The following is a 17,915-nucleotide window of genomic DNA, read 5'->3' on the forward strand; positions in this document are numbered from 1 at the left end:
CTCCTCTTTGTCGTGGATTGTCTTAGGTCCTTTTTTAGGCCATTTGTAACCACATAATATCTTTCTGGGATAGTAATAATTAATTGCTTAAATTCATTTTTCAAGGTATTTTAGCTAAGAATAACTACTGGAAATAAGGACCTCTAATACAGTCCACAGACTATTTTGTACTGTAATTTGAAGTGCTTTGATCTTGAGATACCAGTCATTTACAGTCTGTTCATGCTGGGTTTATTTCGTATATCTTTTGTGGACATAATTATGATTTTTTCCATGACTTACTCCTGCTCTATAGTAAAATGTATCTGTGGTCTCTTGTCTCAAACACAGATTGTATCTGATTTTTTTTTTTTATGATGATTGTTAGAGAGGCTGAGGCATCAAAGTGAAAGACACTCAAAATTGCTGTATCTTTTATTAGTGCTTAAGTTTGCTTGGTTGCTTGATTTTTTCATCCTTGTAAACAAGCAGCTTGTGTTTGCTGTAGAGATGTTTTGGTAGGATTGTTTAGCCCAGACGGGATGGGATTATTTGTAAGCTGAGGGAGGATATTCCAGAGGAGGCAATTTATCTGTGTTTTTCTTAATAGGTTTTGTGAAATTCAGCTGTGCTGGGATCCTGTTTTGGTCTGATGGAGATGACTCTAATTAAAAGGGAGAGGCTATAGGTTAACCACAGGACGTGAGAATCTTAAGGGACCTTCATGTATGTGTCATGACTTAATGACTTTTGTGTTGCAGATTGCAACTCAAGTGTCTTCAGTATGTCCCACGGGTCTGTGTTCCTGGTTAAGATTTCTAGATATATTCTTTTTCATCTAGCCAATGCTGCTGCACTTTATGCAAAACTCTAATAATAACTCTGTAACCCCTACATTTGCACCTTAGGAGCCTACCAAAGACTCCTCTTCAGAGAAGGGTCTGTTTTCTGTAAGTAGTCATTAAAAGGAAACTGGTGCATTTTAAGTATTGAAGAGGCTGGTCAAAGCCAGACTTGGAGATTGGCACTGAACCACCTCCCTTGACCATAGAGGAAGCCTATATGCTTGGCATAAATGGAGCATCTAACGCAGAGATCTGCAGCTTGCGAGCTCAGCCTTGCTGTGCAGAGTCTTATTTTAAGCAAAAGAACTTGAAATAAGATTGATATTTGTGTGTGGATCAGCTGGCATAGTTATGTATTCCTGCTTGACCTGGACTGTACTTTAGTTAGTTGATGATATATTGTACTTGTTCAGTAAATGTGAAATTAAAAGGGATTTGCGTTCTCTCTAGCTGTGCAGCTTCTGCACTGTTGGCTGAACGCTTTTCAATATATTTCCTGGTCAGTCACAATATGTGACTTACACAACAGCATCATGGCCTTGGCACTTGCAAGCAAATTTGGGCTTTAAAAATGCAGATCCCTTGGGGGAAGTACGGGTGTTCTGCAAAGCATTACTTTATGGCAGTGCCTGCAATCTTTCTGTAATTCTAGAACAGCATAATAGCTTTATAAAGTCTCAGCTACTGCGTTGCATCCTACAGGAAGTCATAGTTTCTTAATATGGTATCCTGGAGTGTCCATCACACCTTTTTGAGATGTCCTAAGCAGCTTTAAAGAGCTGGAATGTTGGTAGTAGGAGAAAATGCATGCAGGTCTTGATGTGCTGGAAAGCCTCCCTGAAATTTAGGGGAATTCTCTGTATTGTGGGACTAGAGCCAAACTCTAAAGTGTTCCATCTTAAGTGACAAAGATGTGTTTTAATCTGTTTTATAGAAACAGTCCTGGCAACATAATCCAATTTCAGAAAGATGAGAGTGTCAGTTATATAGTTATGTGGTCAGACATATTGCTGTAAGTAAAATGTATTTTTAAAAAATGCTGTATTGGTACCGGTGAACCATCTTTAGAGAATTAAATGTAATTGCTTGCTCATAAATATATTTGCTGGCAACAAATATGGGGAGCCATAAAACGAAACAAAGGCACCTGTGTAAGAGCACTTGGGAGAGGAGGAAACTCTGGTGAAAAACTGGTGAAACAGTAGAGTACACCTCTGTTTCTGTAAATATTTACTGAGAGCTCTAATAATTGTGGAAGAAAGTGCATCTTGAACTGGAGCTAGTAATGTTGCAAGTAAATGACACTAAATTTTTGGACCTTTGTAAAGAAATCCCTCTGAAGCTTTGAGGAAAGTGCTGTGAAATCACACTGTGCTCTGAGAGCATAGTATTATTCATACTTTAGCAGATTGGGTTTTTGGTTTTGTGGGGTTTTTTTTGTTTGTGTTTTTTTGTTTGTTTGTTTGTTTGTTTTTTTTTTTGTTTTTGCTTTTTTTTCTTGAGGAAGGTAGTATTTTCTACTGCAGTCTCATGGCTGAAAAACTCAGTGAAATAAGTGCTGTTTTCTAAACTGAGACTGATTGCATGTCTCACATATTCTTTTTTCTGAGGATGGGTAAACTTGGTGCTTTGGATTCACCTTTACCTTTGTTATAAAAGCAAAGTTTTAGCATCTGCTTGTTCTTGCATAGCAAATCATTCTGGTGTTGCTTCACTTTCTTTGCAGTAAACTATTAGATGGGGAGGATTCAAGGTGCACCCAGTGGAGCTGTCAACAATTGCATTCATTCAGTATAATCTGTGTTTCTTGCTTGAGAAAGAAAGTAAAATATGAGTAAGAAAGAGGACATAATTATATGCTTTCTGTTTCACAAATTATTTTATCACCAGCGTCCAGTTTTGAAACTGGTGTTCTCAGAAGATAGGTTTTAACCACCGAAATTACTTTTCTAAACAGTTCACTAAGCTTTTTGCCTCTGCTTTCCAACTGAGTAATAGTCTCTGGGAGTGATATGTAGATGATATTTATCGTGTCCATGTGATGAAAATACCTATTTTCCTTTCATGTCTTAATATAATACCAACTTCTGTATGCAATAAAATCCATATCAACTACAGAAGTTGAATGCTAATTCATCTCTAGATTGAAATCAGAGTAAAAAATTACAGATGCCCCCATTTGTTCAAAAATGCAACATAAAAATATTTTTAATTTTTTTTCCAGCATTTCTTAGCAAAGTATTTGGTGCAAGGGAGAATAGAAGAAAATCTCTAAATAACAAATCCACAAGTATCATTCTTTGAGATATCATTTTGGTTTGATTACTGGGACTGTTTGTTCAAGGAACAGTGGGAAACGTCTGCTGGTGGATTGTGTTAGAGTGGCTGTTTTCTAGGACACTTAGTGGGCTTCTGTAGAGTGATAAAGCTGAAAAAGGTGAAGTTGTTGAAATCAACACGTGTGGGGACCCTGCTAAATTTGTGATTGTGGCTTTCACAAAGTACACACTTTGCCAAGGGCTGCTAATCTACAGTACCAACGAAGTTAAGAAGAGTTTGGCTCATGGTCTTTAACAAGCTGGCTTGTCCTTATAGGTGAATCATGAGAAAGTAAAGAAAACTTTGGGTAGTATCCCCATTTGCAAAATCAGTATCTTGGATTTTGTATGCAGCTTTTGACCCACTGTCAGAGAGAGGAAACTGGATTAGGGGAGAGTATAACCTGCTTCAGTGCAGCGCTTTTGTGCTGTATTGCTCACTTCACTAAATGGTTTCAGGGAGTGGTGATGTATTTTCATCATGGAACATGATGAAACTTCTTGCCTCGCTTCATCTTTTCCCCACTTCTCTGTTACTGACAGATTCACATTGACAAAGGCAAGGCCGCAAAAGATTTCTAGAAAAGCATTGATAAATTTGGAAAAGAATCCTTTAAAATCTTTATCCTACTTCAGGTTGCTCAGGAGTTTTAAGTGAGGATGTAGCAAGAGGAGTAAGCTGTAGGGAAAAGGTTGCCTTCCTGTGCATGCCAGGTTGTTCCTCTTATGCTACGCCTTCCCTGCTTTCTTTTTCTCTCACTTCTCTCCCTGTGTGTCTGTTCCGCAAGAAGATGCATTTCTCTGGATGTATCTCCTAACCTGGAAGTCCAAAAGCTGCAGTAGCCAGCTAACATTTAGTGTGTTCAGGTGGCAGGTGAGATGCCTAAGTGAATGTATGTCATGCCAGAGGTGTTTGTAAGCTGTCTGAAGGTCAGTTTACACAATAGGAGGGTGGCTAACTGTAAGCTGAGGAGAGGCTTGTGTTTTAAAACATGCTGCTCTCTGGAAGATAAATGTCTTCCTCTAGGATGCTCCTGTAAATCTGAAGCCTGTTTTGATACTAGGTGCTTAAGCCCATTTGGCAGTGATGGAAGCAGGGATTAGTCTTTGAAAGAGTGCCTGGATGTAGTGTTTCTGTTCCCTTCTCCACAATATTTATGAGGCAAGAGCACTTACCTGGGACTGACTAGTGTCCAGTAGCTTTCTGACTTAAAAAAGATCACAATCATCTTTTCCCCCTCACCATCTTATGGCATTCCTTAAGCATATATTGTTTGCTGGAGTGCTCTTGTTCCTTCTTACTGCAGCTGTTTTCATGGAATAATTAGATTTCCATTGTAATGGAAAGGGAGACTGAACATGACTTCCCACAACTTACATGACTCCTTAACCCTATTTCTTTGAGTATTAAAATTTCTAATTGGGAATATTTCTTCAGCTTAACCAATAGAAAAGATTGCTTTTTATCCCAAGTGGGAGAGGGGAAAAGTGTACTTTTAAGCTCTTTGAGAATACTAATGTGGTGTTTTCAGGCACATGTTTTCAGCCTAGTGGCTCAGGAGCAGTTTTTGGTATTTGTCTGCTTGTTACCTAGAATGGCAGTCAAGCTCTCACTTGTGGATCTGAACCAGAAGTCTGACTGTACTTTTTTTTTTTTTTTTCCCCACCTCACTGTTACCTGCTGGAAATAGGGCAACTAACTTTGATGGCATTTCAGTTGGCAGTTGTGTGAGAATATCAAGCTCTGCTTCACAAGAGCTCTTCTTCCTTGTCAAAACTTGTTGGCCTTGTTAATGACTACTGATATTAATTAGAAGAGGTGCAGATATGCCTGTGACATCCCAGCTGAGCAAACTTCCCAGCAATTGTAAAGGTGTGTACAAGGATATCATCTCTGTTCCTAAAACAAATATCTCACAGAGTTTGAGGTCTTTAAGAATTCATATTCATCAGAGTCCAGTATAATACAGGGCAGAAGAATTGTTGCTTAAAAGTCACTGTTTCTTTCCCTTGACTCTAACGTGTTGGAATGGTTGGCTTCTTATAGGGTGAGTAGGTCAGAAATGCAGAGGTACGGTTTGGTAGAATTTAGCTGAATATTGCCTAGTATGTGCTTTTGGGGCAGGCATGCTGATTCAGTGGTTGAGTCTCCAGAGAAGGGTTTGGTAGGTAGTTCAATGTGTTAGTCACTGATCCCTTCCACCCTTGCTCTACATCACTTGGAAGGTGAGCATGTTGTTTTGCAAAAGTTCTGTCTCTTAAGAAACCTAATTTCTTAATTAAAAGCCTCATTTTGTGCGCACGGTAGGTATTGCTGGAGTTCCCATGTTGGTGGCAGGCTGCACCTGGGAAAAGCTGTGCTCGCTCCTTGGTGTAGTGGACGGAGCTGTAAATTCAGTCTGACAACTGCACTGAGGCCATGTTTGTGGTGTTGGGTCTTGAATTGGCACTGATATGGGAATAGTGTGATGGTTGTGAGGCAGGAGGCCATTTCACATGTATGATAATGGTCATCAACCAAGAGCATGACTTCTTGTTCCATGATGATTAAATGCTGTGTATGTACTGTGGAGTGGCTCTTTGGCTGCTACAGGCAAACATTTCCATTGGTAAATTTTCTGTGGATCTTCCATCTGTTTCTGCATATGTGTTTCTGTCCTTCTTACGAGCTCCCAGTGGAAGGACTAAACATTATTTTCTAGCATTTTGTTTACTCAGAGAAAGCTGCTTGATTTTGTTTCATTTCATGGAATGCTTTTGAATGGTTGTATACCCAGCTTGCAAGGGAGAGGATAATTGAATAAATTTCAGATAGTACTATGTTGAGGGGTTTCTGTCTAATTTATTTTATCCCTAAGCATGGGATTAAAATCCATCTATACAAGCTTGTTTAATAGTATACATTGGCTGTAGCTCTGAAATTAAGAGACATAATCACAGCTCTATTAAATTAATCCTGGGAAAAATGAGCATGTCTAGTTTCTTAATTTTAAATTAGAAATGCCTATATTTATTATAATTGATGTGGAAAATGTATTTCTGGACCTGCACTATAAATTCATTATAATTATATTTGCAAGTTTCATCCTTTTATTTTCCACATAATTACATTTTAATGTTTAGTTATTAGTGCTACAAAATCTATAAGACCATTGACAACATTGTACGAAATACAAATTATATCAGATTCTGAAGTCAACTAAGCATAGTCCACATTCTCATCTGTACTTCTACTACAGACTCAACTGCTTAAACTCCAGTGCAAGATCACTTATTTAGATGAAAAAATAAGTATTTATCATGTAAATATATGGCATCAAATACAAATAATTTTAATTTTAGTACCTTTGGTTAAAAGTTGATGCTCATTAGAAATTCTGGTGAATTTGTCCATGACAGCAGATGAACATTTTAACCTCTTGACAGTGTGCTCAGGCATACCAACCCAAAAGGTATTTGCAGGTACTGACATGCAACATCTTTTTGCAGGTAATCTAGCAGTTTGTTTCCCACTTTAAAAGTCACCCTTTCCCCATGGCTACATCCATGCAGTTCAAATGCATTTTAACCATTTGACACAAGAGTTAAAAGTATTGTGAAGCTCATTTTAATGTAGATTACTGTGGATGCAAAATTCCTACTTTACTACCCTAAAGAAACTTAGTAAATTTTTTATTATTGTTATTCATCATGAAGAATCTATGTTGACCAGATGCTCGCTTTTTTAAATTCATAAAACAAGAGCCATATCTGAACAATATGATGTACTGTTTCTTAGTGGAAAAACATATCAAAAGAGCCTAATTACTTGGTGCAGTGTGTTTCCAATTACGATCAACCATGACTTGTTAAAAAAAAAAGTAATGTGGCTTTTTCGTTTCATGGTTTAACTTGTTTTTCTCATCAAATGTGGAAACATTTTACTTTGGATGGATATTATTTGTGAGCTTTGTAAACATTTTGAGCATACTACTTAATGTTTTTCTGGAAAGTGTTGGTAAAGCGAATGTTTAAGCTCGGATTGAAACCTGTTCCTCTGACAGTGTCTGTGCTCAGCTTTATTTGGTAAGAGTAGTCCTGCTAAGTGGAGCATAGGTTCCCTGGAACTGTAGAGTGCCATAGCTCAGCACGAGTTGTTCTGTTATCTTTAGCAGGGATACCTATGATGTTAAGTACAGTATTCATTGCATTGCTCAATGAGAGTTGGAGCCAGGTCAGGATTTGGTTCCCACTGTGAACTTCCCAGTAGCATCCTGGGTAGCAGTCAGGCTACATCTGCATTTGGATGCTTGGCCAAGTTTGTCACCTCACGGTGTGTGTGCATGCTGTGATGCCTCCAATAAGGGAGCCCTTGGAGGCTTCGGTTCAGACCACCTCTGGTTGCTGTCAGTGCGTGGTCAGCAGGAGTTTATTACCATCAGGCCTGTGCTGTTCCTTCCCACCCTCAGCCCCCCTCTCTGCTCCACTTGCTTTGCAGACACAGACTCCTGTGGTTGTGGGGATGGTGCTGCCAAGGCTCAAGGTTCCAACCTGTGTGGGTGCCTTTGACCCATCTCTTGCTCGGAGCCCAGCCAGCACAGTGTCTGGTGCTGGAGAAAGCTCAGGGGCTGGGAGGGCAGTATAACCTGCTGATGAAGGGTGCACTGGCCCTTTCTGGGTGGCCAGCAGCTTTGCCCAGGGTCATACATCTTCTCTTAGGTGTCTGGTCTCTGTGAGTGGGATTCAGTTGCTTGGGTTGTGCGGTCTAATGGCCTGGCCTGATGCCTGCCGGTGTACATGTTGTTAGCCTTCAGTTTGGTTGTATCAATAGGATTGCTCTTCCAGGAAAAGTTAGTTAGCAGAATTGCAGCCTTAATCGATTTGGCAGACGACATGGGGAGGAGAAACAAAGGGATAAAGCCACTGAGTGATTTGCCTGGAGTCAGGGCAGAAGCCTGCAGCAGAGCTGGGGGCTCTGTGTCCAATGCCTGATGTGCTCTGGCAGTCACACTGCTAGTGGAATAAATTTACTGATTATGAATAACCACCAACGTGTTTTGCCACAAGCCACATGAATAACTGTTTCTGCCTGCATGCTTGTTAGCAGATGACAATTATTTTTAGAAATTTTAAAAAAATTGTATTTACTGCTTGCTGACTTTGAAAATTAAGTAGAGTAGATCTTCTTTAATTGACTAACCATTGAATTCTCTTCACAGTATATTTAGCAAGTTTGTGTGTGTGTTTATTCTCTGATTTATTCCCTGAGAAGCACTGGTAGAATCAGATGACTTAAGTAGTTTTGGAAACTCGGCAATGATCATGGATGCTTTTCTTAATAAAGCCCAAAGCCAAGAGGAAAGCTCTATATTGACACAGTGCTGGACTTTGTGTTTTGATTAGTGCATGCCCATGGGGAATGAAGCTACCAAAGAATATGTTCATGTCCTGTAGGAATTTTGAGTTCCTGCGTAAAGATGGTGTATACTGCTGTGATGTGTTGTATGAGTGGAATGTTGACCTAAGGCTTGAAATAAATAAAAGATACTAATCACTGAGGTAAAAAAACCCCATGATATTGAACATGATATTGATTTTTTTGTTGTTGTTGTTTGTTTGATTAGTTTTTGTTTGGCATGGAACTTGCCATTTTTTTTTCCCAAGTAGGCTTCCTCTGAAGCTGACATTGCTATAACATGGGTCAAGTGGTAACAGTAGTTATTTTTCTTTTATTGATTCAAAGCTTAATCAAAACATGATTCAAAGCTTATTGAAGTTGTAGGAAATAGTTTTATTATTGAAGACTATGTTTGGGGTGGTTTTCTGAGTTATAGGTCATCATTGTACACTCATTGGATGATGTGTTTATAGCATCATAATGTCTTAGTGTCCACAGTCCTATCATCCGCCAACAAAACCATGCAGACTAAGTATGGAAGTGCTTGGAAGCATCTGCCACTTCACTCCTCCAGTTTAATTCTGACTGGACAGTACCTGCTATACTGTAAGAACAATATCAGATCTACCTGGTTGCTAATAATCTTCCCTCATGTCTGCCCCAGACTGGCATATTTCTGGAACCATTCCTCTTTGTATCCTTTGCATTTTCCACCAATTTCTCTATCTGAAGATGAGGATTTTTAAAATTTTTAGTATGTTATTTGTCTTTCATTCTCACTTTGGGGACTGCAAATTTAGTTGCCATGTTGGTTTCCATTTGAGGGAGGAAAGCAAAAACACAGAGTTAGCATTTGAACACTGGCTTGTTTGCAACTTCCATGAACAAAAATGGGAACAAAGTGGTTTGTGAAGTGTTTCTTCCTCAAATGAGGAATTGCTGCTCCAATCTGAGAGCTGTCTGTCCTGCCTCATGTTCACCTTGGGATGGTGTTGGCAGATTTGGACCTCCCCCCAGACGCATCATAAGCCAGTTCAAGTTCTTAATTTGAAACATCTGTCCAGAACAAGCAATGACAGCTTGTTTACTGAAGACTGAATGGATACATTTGGCTTGGTTTCTGATCAGAAAAGTGGCAGCAGTGGCACTTGGGAAGTGGGTGGGGGCAGTGGGGCACTTTCTTTGTGGTCTTGGCAAGCGAGTAGTTAATCTCAAGATGTGGCATGAAATAAAATCCCAAGTGATATCCTAATATTTGATTATATAGTGGCTCCAGTTGACTCCAGCAGGGCTAATGCTTTAAGTAAACCTTAGGTGTCAGAGATTCAAAGCAATTTAGCAAGTCTTACATAAATGCCAAGATACATCAGCCTTTGTTTTGGTGTAAACTTGAGAGAAAAGGCTTTGTATTGGTTTATCAGAGGCTTATGTGGATTGAAACTTGTACAGATAAGCACTGGGCTTACTTTGACATCCATTTTTTGTATCTAATTTATTTTGGTTTTATGGTCCCAAAGGAATTAGAATATATAGGAATACTGACTTCTTGTATCAATACAGTCAAAACTATAGATTTTTCTAAGTAAGTGTTTGTTCCCAAAATGTTCAAAAAAACTTCAGTTTTTAGAAAAACTTGTGTAATACATCACGTAACTAAATTTTTCATTTAACTTAGAAACTTGGGGACAACATTCAACAAAGAAAATTGCTGTAACTATTAAATTTTGATTTTTAATGGCCACGTTATCAAATCATTTTAATGCTGTGAGTTAATAAATAATAATGTTCCCTTGGTGGGGTAGCATATACCATCCATTAATTCTTTGTAGTGAAGAAACACTAAAGGAGTCAACTGCATTCTTTAAAATAGAATGGGTCTTGTTGTAATCAGTTTCTATTTTACTGCATAATTCACCTTGATTGTTTAAAGCAGTTTTGTAGTCAGTAACTGGGCAAAGACTCCTTTTGCATACCTACTCATTTTTTTTACTTTTGGAATAATAGTTGTTTAGTAAATCAAATAACTAAATTAAAAGAAGGTTCTTTCTATACTTTGCTTATGTTTTTTGTAGACTTCTTCCCTAAAGACAAGGTAACATGTTTTTTCTCAAGCTTGTTTTTAGTATCTGGAAATGGAAAGCTTTCTGTAATATCCAGCTGACAAAAAAAAAAAAAAAAAAAAAAAAAAAAAAAAAAAAAAAAAAAAAAAAGTTAAGCTTATACCTATTTTCTCCAACCCCTTGTCCTTTCCACTGATGCAAAAAATTGTGATGGTCACAACTTGAATGGGAGGGATTTTGTGTCAGGTTTTCCAACCGATTCTGTGTCCTGCAGGTTGCTAACCTGAAGAACCTTAGCTGAAAGGTTCTGAAAAAAGGGAGTGGTGCTGGATTGAGGAATACGCCCTTTATTGCCTTTGCAATACCTTACAGTGTATACAAATATGACAGCAATTATTGAATAGCTGCTTTTTTTTCAATATGAAAACCCATTCTGAATAATCTCTCTGTGGTATTTTTTGTGTTGTCTGTATCATATATATGAAAAAAAATTGCAGCTTTGATTGACTTTCTTTCATTTTCCTTTTCAGAGTGAAGGAATTAGTTTTCTCATCATGACCTCAAACAACAGAGTACAACATTCAAAGAAGCTGCTCGGCATATACCTTTTTGTTTATTCGTTTTTTGGTTTTTGTTTTTGGTTACTGAAGCTGCTTAACGTTTACTTTTTATTGTTGTTACTGTTGGTCCTAACAGTTGCTAAACTGTTGTGGGCTAAACTGTACAACAAATCTGGGAGGAAGGGAAGGCAACCTGCCTAACTCATTACCTATCCATGGCATCTATGTTATCATTTTGCTGCTGTTTCGACAGAAGTTGGAGATGCTCTTTAAATCATAGGAACTTTTCTGCCGGCCTCTTTAACTAATGGCCAATGCCTTCATTTTCTTTTTCTTCAAAGACGAACTGTATTTATTCTCTGGCATATTAGGGGATTCTGTAACACGTGCTGAAGCAGCAAGATCTGGTATTTACTGGCATAATTTCAAGCCTACGACAGTACTACCTCAGTTCAAAGTAAAGCCGGATTTGCAGTGTTGGTGTACGACAGGAACTCCTTATCTCTGTGCTGAGTTTCTCAAGAATGGTCGCCAGCCTTACTGAACTTGCAGCTTGTACAGCTGCTGCTGCTGCTGCTGGGTTTTGAATCACTAGCCGCAGGGTTTGCTTCTCAGACAAAGCCTAAGCAGGGCACTGGAAAGTCTAAAATGGGATGAAACTCTGTGAATCTGACTTGGACAAGGGATTCAGAGTAGTTAAAAAGTATAAAACGTGTAACTGAAGCAACATAAGTTAAAAACATCAACCTGTATTAGGGGTATCTCTGTACCTTTGACACACTTGTTTAATCCTCTCTACGTAGGTGTTTATGTAGGTACTTCAGATTGCAAAAGCCTTTTCTTCTATTTACAAGCTCACTTTTGTCAGCTAACTGTTCTTAGCTGCATTTCTTGTAACCAAAAATCCACGTAAGCATGCTAGGAATGCAGGGATGATAATGGGTATCGGGCAGATTCAAGTGCTAATGTTAACACAGTATTATCTTGCCATCTATAAAGTCCTGATATTTGCCTTTTACCAAGAAAGCACTATTGTAGCTGCAGGCACTATTACAGGGAAGAAGAACCATTGCAGTCACTTATCCTGAGTTCTTTTCAAGGCTAACTGTGCATCACATTTCCAGTGGCCTGAAAATCTGAGTGGTGTGGCAGCTACTGTCACAAAAGTCACATACAACTGTTGCACCAGACTAACAGAATGTCATGCCACCTTGCTTCTCCTTTGATTGAAATGTTTGTGTACATTTTAAGGGTACCCCGCCAGTGCCTGCTCTGATAGACATGTAAGTATTACTAAGTTATGAGTTTTGTGAGCCTCTTTTTTTTTTTTTTCTTTGATCATTGTGCTTGGTGGAACCTGTACTTCACTATTGACAATACATTATCTTCTTTCGGGGTTTGTTTGTGGTTTTTTTTTTTTTTTTTTTTTTTGGAGGAAGACAAGAGTCCATGTCTTACAAATACAGTGAACGGCAATGCAGTCTTCCTGCTTACATGCTGAATTTTTTGAACTGAGGATTGTATTACAAGACAAAGATGAATGTAAACTAATTCCTTCCCTACTCCATGGCACACTTAATTTTTCTGTGTAATTTTTTGGGTCTTAAATCACAGCAATGCATAGGTTAATAAAATATTAGATCTAAAATAAATTTAAATATCTGATCTGATTGAGTTTTTCTCTAATACTAATGCTATAAATGGTTCTAAGACATTCTAAAATGCTGCTTGTTCAAGTCTGGAACTGAAAACCCTGCATACCTTTGACATTTTTTGTCTGACCCCTTCCCACCCGCTGCCAGCACTGAGTGTGGTACCTGCTGAATTCAGTGTTTTGAACACCTCTATTTTCAAAAATCCCTCTGTATCAATTAAGAAATCATGCCACTGAAACAAATGGCTAAACCGCATACAGCAACTGAAAAAGACGACCTGACAAAATAATAAAATATTCTCTATCCTGTATATTTCACAAAGGCATATGCAATACTTACATTCTTAATTTAGTTTACAGAATGGAACCAAAATGTATAAATGTTATGTTTGCTAAAACTTCACAATGTATATGGGGTCTTTGTACATTTTGCCTGACTTACCTTAAATTTAAAATATTTTTTGCTATATAACCTTAACAGTTACTAAGCAGTGTTTTCTTTTTGGGTACGTATTGTTTCTGGATATCAAGATGTTAAATATATTTCTTGCTATTGTGATATGACAAGAGACTTATCTTGCTGTGTCTTCCAATGTACACGCTGTATATAAGGATAAATGTGATGCTGCTGGAGACCAGAATAAATGGAACTAGAGTAGTGTATTGTATTTAGTCTGTATTGATCATGGATGCTCTCCTCAATAGCCATATGCAATAAAATACGTTATTTATGAAAGGAGTAAAGTATTTGTGTGCCTATTTTCTCTAGGGGTGAAGTAGATTTTTCTGGTTATTTACATAAAATCAGTTTATTCTTTCTTTGGAATGGAAACACTTTCTGTGAATAAATCTTATTGCACTGCACATACTGGTTTTCCTTTTAACTTCTGAAACATTATGAAATCATTTTAAATCTTGTTTAAGGATAAAACAATTGGTTTTATAAAAGTGAAGTTTGTGTATTTGAGGAAATAACTAGGAGCAGAAATCATCTTAATTTTTAATTCCAGTTTTAAAAGTGAGTGGAAGACTGTGGGAGTCCTTCTGGCAGCCTGTTTAGTGAGAACAGGCTTGCACTAAAGAAGCTGTATAGTCATGCTGGTACAATGAGAGTGGGAACCTAGTGCTATTTGTAGTTATCCCCTGCTGCTGGTTTGCATGCAGGGAACCTGGGGTCACTGTAGCCTGATTTGGTCAGTAGGAGTGTCTCTTACACCTGACAGTAGACCTTTTCCAATGTTCCTTGCACCCAGGAAAGTGATGGGTGTGGGTCAGGGTCCTGACAGGGAATGTGGCAATGAGGGGCAGGGGGCAACAGTAGCTTCATAAAAAGCTTGCTGTCTGTTTTGCAGCAGTCTTGGTGAGAACTCATTTGCTTACACTCAAGAGTGTCTGAGCGACATGCCTTTGATCAGATGCAAGGCCTGCTGGTGCAAGGAGGACACATGATCCCACTGTCTTTAATGTTTAAACTCACTTGAGATGAAGTTCTGCCTTGGGATGTATAAGTTATATTCTTCTGGCCACATCTGCCACTAAGTGGCTGGTACTTTCATGGTTGCCTGATGTTTTGGGGATGGTTCAAGGACCATACTTGTACACCTTGGCCTTTAAAGGACTAAACCTAGCTCACTCTGGTGAGATCCTTCCTCTGAAGGTGGCTTGAATGGAAAACAGCAGTTCTCTTTCTTGCAGCAGTGGGATCATCCTGTGGCTGCTGGAGTGTCCATATAAGCCACAAAGTGCAGAAATAAATGAATGTTCTCTCCCCAAGAGAGAACGTTCAGTTCCTTTTCTCATCTATCTTGACCTTCTTGTCTGTAGACTTTTCTAGGGGAGAGAAAATGGGACACTGTGAGTTCCATAGTGCCTCCATCCTTGGCAAGAAAAAGCAATTGTTTCAATCTTTGAAATTGCTCTGGAGAAATACAGCTATCCAAAAGAAACTCCTCATTTTTCTGCTTTCAGCAGGGTAGGAGAGTGGTACCTTACAATACCATAGAAGAAGAATGTCTTTGATAAGACATCCAGAAATCCAGTATCAGATTCTCTGGAAGGTACAATTTCTGATAAGCAGAAAATAGAAGAAACTTTTGGATAGTTGCTTCCCCCAGCAGTTTAATGTGATGTAGGATGCTTTGAAACACAGCAACATTTGCACTGACTTGGAAGTGGTGCTCTTCAATCATTTTCCAGTGACTGTACTTTTCAAGGATAAGAAATCCATGTCTTTCAGCCTCCTTGAGAACCTGCATTTACTCTTTGTGGTACCTGGTTCAGAGAAGGGTTGATATATATCCAGGTGTCATCTCTGCTTGCTTTCCATTCTCAAACACTATGGGAATAGGAAAGAGTTTAGGTTCTTTCTGTGCTCATTCTAAAGTAATCTGTGAGAGTTATGGGGTTGGCTTTTGGGAGAGCGATTGCTGAATAGTGTAAAGGGAACAAATTTGGCTGAAGGTGCAAGCCTTAATGCTCTGTGGAAGGCAAATCACCAACCAAATCTTTTAGTATATTACTTCAGCTTCAGTCTTTTCCAGATGGATTTTCCTTATTGAGAAAGTTCAGCTTCAGTCAGCTCTTGCAGAGGTCAAATAAAAAAAATAGGGACAGAAAATGTCATCATTCTTTTTTTAAAAGATAGATCCCAGTTGGGCTTTTTTTTTTTTTTTTTTTAAATTTATCATTGTGATGTGTCCTATTTATATATCAGACCAAACATATGTTTTATAAAGTTCAGTCTAGAGATGGGGAAACCATGGCCTGTGGGATGGATATGACACATAACATTGCTTCACATGAGCTATGAATTCATTTTTTTGCATTTTATTAGGCAACATAGTGTCATGTGTTGAATGCATGGCTGCCAAAAGTTTTTGAAAAGTCCAGTTGATCTTCAGTATTTCTTTACATGGCCTCCTTGTGTTTTCTCTTTTCATGTTCTCTTTTCCCCTTTGATAAAAGTGAGAAATACAATCGTAAAAATGCATCAATAAGTGCTAAACTGAATGTAAGAGGTGTATCTAGAAGGTGAGCAGCACTACTGCTAAAATACGAGTTCTTATGTAAGAAGAGGATGTAAACATCAGGCTATGTGCTATGTTTACATGTCTCAAATGGAGGAGGCAGAAGGTGGAATTAGACACACCTTGAAACAGCCATTAATATGAATATGAGGAGGGACTAGATAAAGGAACAGGATTCCTTTAGTTGGAAACGTGCTTTCTGCAGATGGACCAGTTCAATTTAACTCCCACATTTGACGACAGTTAAGCATTAGTATATTATTCTCCCTCAACCTTTAAAATTTCTGCTACTGCTTGTTAAAGTAGTTTTCCTTCTCATTAAATAATGATCCTGTCTGAAAATGTGGGTGTACTGAACAATTCATTCATTAGTGTGAGTAAGCTGTATTGCAGAGCTGAACATCCAGACCTACCATTCTACCTCAGACAAACTTCAACACGGAAATTTTGCTCAAGCAAGAGGGTCCAGACTTTGGTTGACTAAGATTTAATGTGACTTCGATTTCTCCCTGCCAAAAGTGAACTGAATGTGTGTGCATAATTCAAAACACAACATCAATTGATGAAACTTATAAGGGATGAATTAACTATATCTCCGCTAGAATATTGTGTAAAAGTCTGACCTTAAAAGTGTAGAGTTAATATATGTTCTTATGCTCCTAATTACTTTAAAAAGATTGCTTTCACCAAGGCATAATGGCTTTTTGAACAAGTACACTAAATGACCATGGAAAGGTGTTCTGGTACCCCCTATAAGGTCTCCAAGGCATAGTCTAATTATCTGATGCTAGAATATATTACAACTGTATTTGACAGAGCAGTTATTCCTGGAGGAAAAAGTAATTTCTGTATCATTGGCCCTTTACTGGCAATTTAGCTGATTTAGGTGCAGATGTTGAAGAGAGACGGCCATCCTGCATAAGGACAAGAAAGTGCAGGGACAGAGGGTGTATTACGCCTTTACTTGAGCTGTGTGATAAACATAGGTGAAGGTGTCATTGTTCCTGTACATGAATATACACTTAAACAAGCTACCTAGATGAAGGAGAAATAAGAGACACAAGGTAACAGCGTTGCCATATCTATTATTTTACTTAATCCAATCCAGAGTTAACTATGAGGTATTTACCCCTTCCCTATGGACCAGTGATTGCCTTAAATTGTCTCACACTTGGGATCAGGTATTGTGACGACACAGACACTGGGGGGTTAATTCACACTGGTCAGCTACAACATGACCACCAGTTGCCCTTTTACTGCTGCCAGTTTGTAGTTTAAATATCACAGGCTGTTGCACAAAGATAAACTCTGGAGCCCTGGTCCCAGTGGCCACAGATTAGGAATGTGCCACCATTGCATTCATGGTGATTTACTGCAGCTGCAGCTCTGATTCAGAGTCATTTGGGAGATTGTTTATGTATTTCTGATGCTTTTTTTTAAAAACCTTATGTCCTCTAAAGACTGTTCTGCATTGTGGTATAAGATTGCCTTTGAGCAGTACTTCAGGAAATATAATTATAGTCAGTTATTTATCATCTCTATCAAGATGTTCGATATAAATATCTTGGTTCTTAAGTGGGACACATGAAGAATATTTTTTTCTAGAAGGCCAAGCCTCCCAATGACTGCCCATTTTCTCAAGGCTAAACTGTTTTTAAAAGACTTTTTTTTAAAATTCTGTTTCAGTGTGTCAATGGAAGCAGAGTGGAATTTTCATGACTAGTCTATGCCTTTAGCCAACGAATCAATAAAGCAATCCAGTATTTGTTTCAGCTGCAGATAAATGAATGTTTCTCTAAAGGTTTCATAAGAGTAAAGGTTAAATTTTAATCTTATTTATCTAAGAACAAGTATTAAAGTGTTTCTACTTTGAGTAGAGTCTTTTCTTAGTAACAGACTTCACAGAAGAGGCATAGTTTTCCTTCTTTGCCTGTGATGCATTATGTTTAATATCCCTGTGCTGGATTCTATATTATTTTAATCAAATAATGGTTTTACTCTTTCACAGGAAAGACTTTCACTGTATAAACATTTCATTTTTTTATTGACTATGCCTGTATTTCTCAGATGGTAACAGACCCCAGGATTTTTCTGTT

General features: G+C 38.2%; 1 protein-coding gene across 2 annotated transcripts in view; it reads left to right on the top strand.

Moving 5' to 3' along the window:
* IRS2 (insulin receptor substrate 2) overlaps window positions 1-17,915 on the top strand; it is a 118,674-nt gene that overhangs the window by 15,478 nt on the left and 85,281 nt on the right. Inside the window, exon 2 of one of the 2 annotated variants that reach the window (XM_066176777.1) lies at window positions 11,110-13,537. The exons of the other annotated variant lie outside the window; for it this stretch is intronic. Within the exon in view, the coding sequence (XP_066032874.1) occupies window positions 11,110-11,114 (5 nt within the window). The 3' untranslated portion in view covers window positions 11,115-13,537. Of the gene's footprint in view, window positions 1-11,109; window positions 13,538-17,915 lie in introns of those variants that run through there. 2 annotated transcript variants of the gene reach the window in all.

Source organism: Chamaea fasciata, unplaced genomic scaffold, assembly GCF_029207755.1.
Source record: "Chamaea fasciata isolate MVZ Bird 193981 ecotype frontalis unplaced genomic scaffold, bChaFas1.0.hap1 SCAF_2, whole genome shotgun sequence".
Lineage (NCBI taxonomy): Eukaryota > Metazoa > Chordata > Aves > Passeriformes > Sylviidae > Chamaea > Chamaea fasciata.